The 9,189-nt window shown below is 46.4% G+C and overlaps 1 protein-coding gene across 2 annotated transcripts in view; it reads left to right on the plus strand.

Annotated features, from left to right (window-relative positions):
• Positions 1 to 8,711, plus strand: part of LOC147229267 (teashirt homolog 1-like) — a 34,672-nt gene extending 25,961 nt beyond the window's left edge. For both annotated transcript variants that reach the window (XM_086154605.1, XM_086154604.1), the window contains exon 3: positions 3,715 to 8,711. In XM_086154605.1, coding sequence (XP_086010731.1) covers positions 3,715 to 7,247 — 3,533 coding nt within the window. In that variant the 3' untranslated portion in view covers positions 7,248 to 8,711. The remainder of the gene's footprint in view (positions 1 to 3,714) is intronic.
• Positions 8,712 to 9,189: the final 478 nt, after the last annotated feature.

The following is a 9,189-nucleotide window of genomic DNA, read 5'->3' on the forward strand; positions in this document are numbered from 1 at the left end:
GACTGCAGTGATTGCCCCCTCTTCCCAAACTCACATCAAATAAATAAAGAAATGTGTGTAAATAAATAGAAGAAGGGGTTTTGGAGAAAAGGGGCCGGTAGTGGAGGTGTCAGTGAGGGGAGGCTGACTGGTTTCATCCCCTTCTTTTCCCTCTTTCATTTCATCGCCTTTCTGCCTTCTTATCTGGTTTGTTTGGCTTTGACAGCGGCCAAATGGTGAAGCTCTGTAAGCCTGACAGAGAGTTTTATTGATTTAACAACCAGCAGACTCTCAGCGAAGAAAAGGGAGAAGGCAAAAAAAAAAAAAAAAAAAAAAAAAAAATGGGTTGGGCGGAAAAGATAGCAAAGTTTTGAAAAGGAGTGATGTGTTTCTGTTTCACTCCGGGGCCAAAACGCTGACGTGTCCGCCGGTTGTATTTCATTTGGTATCATTTACAATAATCAAGTCATACAAATACTCAAGCTGTGTTTGAGCGAGAATGTTTTAGAGATGATCTGTACTCACGTGAAGCCTGTTGTCACACTCTGAGGCCCCCCTTTTACATCGAGTTCAGGATACAGCAGGGCGTTCACCCCGCTCTTTTATGTGAAAAATATCATATCGACTTTCCCCTCTACAAAGCGGCGCTGCACACTCTCTGGACTTGGTTACCGTATGAAATCACATGCAAATCTGAATCAGACACCGAACCCAAAATGTGTTGTGACACGGATCATTGTTTAATCTATGTACTGTAAACGAAGCACCGATCGTGCTCTTTTTCAAGCGCGTCCGGTTCATATAGGAATAATACTCGATAAAAAAAAAAGATTGTGAAAACCCTAATCACACGCGGGACGCCTTTCGTTGCCCTCAACAGCACGAGCGCGCGTTCGTATATATCGGTCGCTCGCGTGATTCCGAGCGGTTCCGAAGAACGCCCGGTACTTTTTCTATTCTTTAATCAAGCGTACGTATCGGAGATGAGTGGTAAACCGGGTTGTTAATTCTTGCGTCTTCAGCGTGCGTTGTCGGTGGTCTGGTGTAGCCGGTGGCGGGCTTGATTGCGGCTGCTTCTGACAGTGAGTCTGTGGCGCTATCCTGGCCACTCTGCCGCCTGTCTCCTTGATGGTGGCACATTCCCGAGCAAAACTGACAAGCGCTTTGGCGCCTGTGCAGATGGCCCCGCTCACAGCCATCACCCGCTCCGCAAACCAAACCGTCAGGGACGGCACGCCAGCCCTGCCCCATCCCGAGCCTGCCCCTTACTGCCGTTGTTGCTTTACATATGTGCATCCGGGACAAGACAAGGGGGCTTAATGGTTGCCGTTTAGAATCACAGCAAACCCCCCCTTCAGTGGAAATGATTGAACGGACACATTTTTACTTGCTCGTGATTCAAATTTCGGTATCCTGTCAGAGCAAAACAGGCATTTCAAAACCTGCAGAGATAATTTATTTCATACTTTAACCACATTTCATCATTAATGTTGCACATTTATGGTTTGTGAAACAGTCCGGTTTCCGCCTGTGATTTTTACAGATGTCTGTCTCTGCCAGCCTTTTGTCTGTGTGCTTTTGATATCTGCCTCTTTGTTGTTACCATGACAACATGGCAGGACAGGCATTGATTGACAGGGATCGTCAAAGGGTTCCCTGGCGACCTGCACATCGTTCGAAGCCCCTCCCTACTGCAGTCTGTGCTTTGTCACTCACCGAGGGATATTTCTGTTGTTTCTCTTTCCCGCTAGTACCTCTGTGTGTATCTATTAAGCACTGCCAACTATTACGATTCAGGTTTTTTGGGGCTGTTGCTGACGTGAGTGACTCAGCTAGGTAATTTATACTGTATGTTTGCACTGTTTGAATAGCCGCTCTGCAGGATGCCTCGTATATTAAATGGCTGATATGCATTGATAGCCTTGTGTTCTGGAAAGGGCTTGAGAGTGGGGTGTGTGTGCGCGCGTGCGTGCGTGCGTGTGTGTGTGTGTGGGGTGGGGGGGTGGGGGGGTGGGTCTGTAACAGAAGACACTCTGCAGATGTGTTGTAGAGAGTACATCACATAATGCTAATCTGCTGTGTTAGGGATTTTCAGGAGTTTTAGAAACTGTCTCTGTCTCATTCTGTCAGTGGGATTGAAGCACAGCCAGGTTCTCCTGTAGTGCTCTCATTTCACTGAAATCCTGTCAGGCGTTTGGGGAGTATGTTGCTCATTTGGAGAGTAGTGTAGCACACAGTAACCTCCCAGACTTTGACAATATATAATGGTCGCTGAGTTCACACGTGCGGTATAAGAGCAAACATATACCGTATGAACCGCAGTGTGTGTAAAGGATACACAAAATGATACACAAAGAGACGGCGCACGCGCAGGTAGACGCACTCGCAAATACAAACTTAGCACGGCGGTGCTCACATGCACATCATCGCACAGACACAGTGGATGGTGCAGCTGCTCACCTCCCCCACCTCCTCCACCCATCTCCTCTCAGGCAGCAGTAAATGGTGCCAGTGTATATATATCAGGTATTATGTCCACTTAGATTATGATATGACAGGTTAGCGTGCCGTTTGAAACTGACAGCACATCTGTTTCATCAGGAAAGATTGATACTGGCATCTAGGACACACATCTCGCCATGCAGGAAGGAGATAAAGAAAGAAGCTAGGGGGCCGTCTTTCCTGTCTCCGCGACTCGCTCACCCCTCTCTTTTCTTTCTCCCTTTTCTTCTGTATCCCCCTTCCCACACATAAAACCCACCACCCCCTGCTTACATCATTTTTCTTTAACTCGCGTCTTATTCTTTAAACCAACTACTGGAGCTTCCTACTTAATGCTGTTTGCTGTCTTCCAGTTAAGTGTGTGTTCACAGACGCAAAATGTGTTCTCCGGTCTCCCATCTAATTTACCTTTATCAGTCTCTGTGGTTAAAATGTTGCTTGATGTTTTCGTTCCATTTCTCCCCGAATTTATCTTTAATTTGTCTTTTTTGTAATGGAGCGCCTGTTCCATTCGGAATCACAGAGGAGTTGTTGGTTTTGAAAGTGCGCTGTCTGTCAGCCCCGCATTTCCTTCCTTTAACAATCCCTGCAGCAGTCTCAATTGAAATAACACTGTTTTGGCAGTTTCTGTGCTTATTACCTCAAATAGAGGTGACCTTTGGCTCATCACAGTGGTTTAGGAAAAGCTTCGATACCTCCCAATTAGTGCTTTTTCTCCCCCTCTCGATCAGTTGCATAATCGTTACAGTCGAAGAGTCGAACTTCACGCACTCGATGATCGAGAGGCAATAAAGCTGAGAAAAGAGAAAGAAAGAGAAAGGGAGTTCAACATGCAAGCATGCGGCTGACTAACAAGGCCAAACAGGCAGTCATTTCCTGGGAAACATAAGGCATGTGTGGAGGAACAGGGAGTTGGGTAGGAAAAGGACAACTGTCAGAAGCTTACTGATTTATATTTCCTTTGGAGGCTTTTTTCACCGCAGGCTTTTAGAGCCACATGTGTGTAAAATACTCACAATCTCATGCATCCATGCATACACACACACACACACACGCACAGTCACAAAGGTTGATTATAAAAGCCACATTTCCCATCATCGAGTATTCATTCCATGTTATTTTGACGGTAGTTCTGTTGATGTGCTGTAAAGCTTTAAATTCACTCAGCTGACCTCTTTGTTCTCTTTTCTTTTCTCCCAATTTTTTTTTTTTTTGTTTTCTGTCTGCGTCCAGCATACATGCCAGAGGATGAACTTAAGGCAGCCACTCAGAATGAGGAAGAGCATCTTCAGGATGATGGCCTCTCATTAGACGGCCATGATACTGAGTTCCTGTGCAATGAAGAAGAAGAAGACGTAGACGGAGCCCAGCCATCGAGTTTCAGAGATTCTCCACTCAGCAATGGCACCAACCCTGACGCCGGGTACGGGTCCCCACTCAGTGACGCCAGCGACCGACTCGCAGACTATAAGAGCACCTCCTCAAGGGACGGCCAGGAGAGGGAAGGTGCGACATTGGCCTTCCGCCCCAACAACGGCCTCTCTTTCCAGGATAGCCTGGCTCAAATGAAAGCCGTCTATGCAAACCTCATCTCAGATGCCTCTTGGTCCAGCATCACAATGGACATCATGAAATCCAAGTCTACTGCAGCCGGTAGTGTCAATAGTGCGGTCACTTCTCCGGAGCCTGCCTCTGCTGCCTCTGCCTCCACAGCCGCCGCCATAAACAAGAGCGGCGGAGTCAGCATGGCTAACAGTCACAACAATGGCAGGAGTTCTAGTGCCAGTGTGAACCACACGAGCGGTGCAAGTGTCAATACTAACGGTACAGCACCTGGCTCCGTTAGTAGTCAGAGTGCAACCAGCAGCAGTGGAAGCAGCAGTGGTGGCGCTAGTAATGGCAGCGGTGTAGCCTATGACTGGCACCAGGCAGCTCTTGCCAAAACTCTCCAACAAACCCCATATCACCTTTTACCAGAGCCCAGCCTCTTCAGTACGGTGCAGCTCTACCGACAGAACAACAAGCTGTATGGCTCTGTCTTCACCGGTGCGAGCAAATTCCGCTGCAAAGATTGCAGCGCTGCTTATGACACACTGGTAGGTTTGACTGTCCACATGAATGAAACGGGCCACTATCGAGATGACAACAAGGACAAAGAGGAGGATCAGGGAAAGCGTTGGTCCAAACCCCGCAAGCGCTCCCTGATGGAGATGGAGGGGAAAGAGGACGCTCAGAAGGTGCTGAAGTGCATGTATTGTGGCCATTCCTTTGAATCTCTGCAAGATCTCAGCGTGCATATGATCAAGACCAAGCATTACCAGAAAGTGCCTCTCAAAGAACCAGTGCCAGCCTTGGCCACTAAATTGATGCCCACATCTGCGAAGAAACGAGCGATCCAAGACGCTATCATTTCCCCATGCTCCCCGGACTCTGTCCATACAGGTAGTGGCGGCGGTGGTGTATCTCTTGGGGATATTAGCAAAGATTCAAAAGCAGCAGCTAACCCCTATGTTACCGCAAACAACCGCTATGGCTACCAGAACGGCGCCAGCTACACGTGGCAGTTTGAAGCTCGAAAAGCTCAGATTCTCAAATGCATGGAGTGCGGGAGCTCTCACGACACACTGCAACAACTAACCGCTCACATGATGGTCACGGGTCACTTTTTGAAGGTCACAAATTCTGCTTCCAAGAAAGGCAAACAGCTGGTCTTTGACCCTGTGGTGGAGGAGAAGATTCAGTCTATCCCGTTGCCGCCGACGACCACGAGGCTCCCTGTCCCCGGCAGTGTCAAGTCCCAGCCGGTGTCCCCGGCCCTCTCCTCCAGCTCGGAAGAAAAGAGGGACGCCGCCGAGGACGACAAAGTCGAAAGCGGCGAGCCGGTGGAGAGAAAAATCAAGGAGGAGAAAGAGGACTCAGCTGAGAAATCAGAGACCGATGCCACGTCCTATAAATATCTCAGAGAGGAAGATCTGGAAGAAGCACCGAAGGAAGGCCTAGACATCCTCAAATCTCTTGAAAACACCGTATCCAGTGCCATTAGCAAGGCCCAGACAGGTACACCCACATGGGGCGGATACCCGAGCATTCATGCAGCATATCAGTTACAGGGGGCCATGAAGAGTTCCACTACTGTTCTGCCACCAACCATCCAGAGCGTCCAGATGCAGCCGATGTTTAACAGCGGCCCTCGGGGGCTGGTCAGTGACACCAACTCTGTCATCCATTCACCTCGGAGTCCCTCCTCCCCCACTCCGCTCAGGAGCAATGTCACTGCCATGGAGGAGCTCGTGGAGAAAGTGACAGGCAAAGCTGCCACCGTGAAGAAAGAGAAAGAGGAGAAGCTGGTCAGTCTGGAACGATGCCGACCTCCATCATTAGTAAAATCCCCCTCTCCTGCACTAAGAGAGCAGAGAGAGCATTTAGTCTCTCCAAATGACCATACTGTCGGTAAACCCTCTGGCATGAGAAGTACCAGTCCGGGCAGTGTAGATTCGGAGCTCGTTTGCAAGAAAGAGCCTAAAGAAAGCCTAGTAGATATGCATAGTAACCATTCGAAGAATGGCTCCGAGGCGTGCCAATCTCCAGTGACAAATGGCAACAGTCTTGGAATTATCACAGATCACTCACCAGAAAGTCCTTTCATCAATCCTCTCAGTGCACTCCAGTCAATCATGAACACGCACTTGGGTAAGGCTTCCAAGCCAGTGAGCCCTGCTGCAGATCCACTATCTATGCTTTACAAAATCAGTAACAGCATGATGGATAAGCCAGCTTTCAACCCACCTCCTCAGGGCAAGCCGGCCGAACCCATCAACCACTATCAATTGTATGAAAACAGCGACCAGCCCATAGACCTGAGTAAAAATAAGTCCACCCACAACAGTAACAGTAACAACGGCGGCGGCGGTGGGCTTTTGAGCAACAACACTATGAACGGAAACAAACCCCTCATCACCCTCCCGGACACGGTCTCCTCTCCTCTGAGAGAGAACGCTCTGATGGACATTTCTGACATGGTTAAGAACCTCACCGGAAGACTGACGCCCAAATCTTCGACGCCTTCCTCGATCTCCGAGAAGTCGGACGCGGACGGCAGCGCGTTTGAAGATGCTCTGGAGGACCTGTCCCCCGTGCAAAAGAGGAAAGGTAGGCAGTCCAACTGGAATCCCCAACACCTCCTCATTCTCCAGGCACAGTTTGCTTCCAGTCTAAGGGAGACCCCAGAGGGCCGCTACGCCATGACTGACTTGGGCCCCCAGGAAAGGGTCCACATTTGTAAGTTCACAGGCCTTTCCATGACTACCATTTCCCACTGGTTGGCTAATGTCAAGTATCAGCTGAGACGGACTGGGGGCACCAAGTTTCTCAAGAACATGGACTCCTGCCAGCCCGTGTTCCTCTGTGGTGACTGTGCCTCCCAGTTCAGGACTCCCTCCTCCTACATCAGCCACCTGGAATCTCACTTGGGTTTCAGCTTGAAGGACCTGTCCAAGCTGTCAGCTGAGCACCTACGGGAGCAGCAGGCTGCCTCAAAGGTGATCACAGACAAAATGACATTCGGCAGCCCCCTGTCAGCCTTGACCACCCCAGAGGACGACATAGGCTCTGTGTACCAGTGCAGACTTTGCAATCGGACATTCGTCAGCAAACATGCAGTCAAACTGCACCTCAGTAAGACCCACGGCAAGTCTCCGGAGGACCACCTGGTGTTTGTCACAGCTTTAGAGAAACTGGAGAAGCTAGACAAGATGGAAAAGGTTTAAGTAGAGTGTCAAGCTGAGGACAGAGACTGACAGCTGTGGAACTGACTAGAATTTCATTGCACTAAAATGACATTGTTCACAGTTACTGCACTGGGCCGAACTGAGCCACCAGAAAAAAAAAAAAAAAAAAGGAAAAAAAAAATCAGTCTTATTATTTTTTGTTGTGATAACTGCCTGACTGGACCATGTGTTTTCATGTTGATTTGTTTTTTTTTGTTCTGCCAAGCTTTTTTACCCTCATTTTGTAATATATTTATATGCTATTTGTCTGATCTGTGCATGTATTTTAGTGAATCAAGGCTAAACACAAGATTTTAATCTTCTCATGGCAAAAATATATCAAGTGCTCCAGTGGTTAAAAGTGGAAGAGAATTTGGGAATAGAAAACTGTATGATACTTGATTTGAAGAAAATTATGAAAATTCACTGTATACACCAAAAGAAGGACAGGATATTGCAAAGGACTGGACTGGCACCTTAGAAAGTTGATTTTGACATTTGTAAAGAGAACCTGTTTTGAAACATCCCACATTTATCAAAATCAAATTGATTTTCAAACATTATGGATTGTCATCACCCCCCCCACCCCCCCACCCCCACCCCCATCCCCTTGTTTCAGGTTCCTGTCATATTTTTGATGATGAATGGCCTGGTCACAACTCTTGTCAGTGTATTTGAGCCAAGTGATTATTTGGAAATAACAAAATGCTGCTTCCAATTATGAGTCAATCAGTAAAAATTAATGGCCATCAGTATGCAAGTTTACTCAAAAAAATGTCCTCGCTGTGAAGTATCTCCATATATCAATTTTTTAGTTGTATGTTTTGGTAAGCTTTCTCTCTCTAAATTGTAGATTATTGCTTACTTCAGCTGTAAAGAGAACAATTCATTACATGTAAATGATTATTAGTGAAATGTCAGTACTCCATAAGACGTATCTCACCATGTGAAACGGCTTAACATTCTTTGTATCTTAAGGTGTGTGCATTCTTTAACTTTTATATTGTCATTTTATATACAAAAATGATAAAAAAATAAAAAGAGATGTTGTATATAGATATATGCTGTAGAGCTACAAAATGTCCTTTTTTTAAAGAAAAATACAAAATTTAGCTTCTTTGGCTTGGTTTACAGAAATGATTTTAATTATAATGTACTTGCATCCAATTTGATGCATGAAATGGTGTGGAAAATAAATAAGCGATGCACAATGACTATACATTTCAATGTTTTATCGACAATATTGTAAAGAAAAAAAAACTTTTTAGCACCAATTAGTTCATTTCATTTCTTTCTCAATTGTAAAATAAACCCCAAAGCAGTTGTTAACAGTCATACGTTTGTGGTTGTGTATTCATTTGTCATGGTGATGCACCAAATTCAACATGTGTAATGCTTGCTATAATACTCTGTAGCATTTGCTTTGCTGCAAATTAAAGCAATCACACCAAAATCAAACGCTAACCCGGTGTAATAAGATTTCCTTTTTTGATTGCACTGAACACTGAAGTGCGATTTAAATTTCCTTGTCTCACCATTATTATGTTTTTGTGCACCGCAACAGACATCCTGTTTTGACACGCGATTTCAAGAGAAAAAAAATGGAGTCCCCCCGTATCGTACTTGAATCTGTTGACCGAACTGCATTGGTCTGCCGATGTTTATTCAAATGATAAAAACGACAGGGATGATAAGCCTATAAGGGTGCCTATTGTGCTGCAAGTAACCCATGCTCTGCTTGTGACTGGCCTTTTGAGGGCCTGCTCTGAAAGAAAGTTTAATTAATGATAGCATGATGTACTTCTGCCTTTCCTCCTGGAACAAAATCATGGGTTTCTGTTCTGCTTGATATCCACTCCTGAATGGAGACACTGAGACGCCCGACAAATAACTGTTCAGATGATACGCACACAGTTGACCGCTGTTTCATCCGATCAACGAA

This window comes from Fistularia commersonii, chromosome 11, assembly GCF_037954325.1.
Source record: "Fistularia commersonii isolate RoL2024-O1a breed Wild chromosome 11, RoL_Fcom_v1.0, whole genome shotgun sequence".
Lineage (NCBI taxonomy): Eukaryota > Metazoa > Chordata > Actinopteri > Syngnathiformes > Fistulariidae > Fistularia > Fistularia commersonii.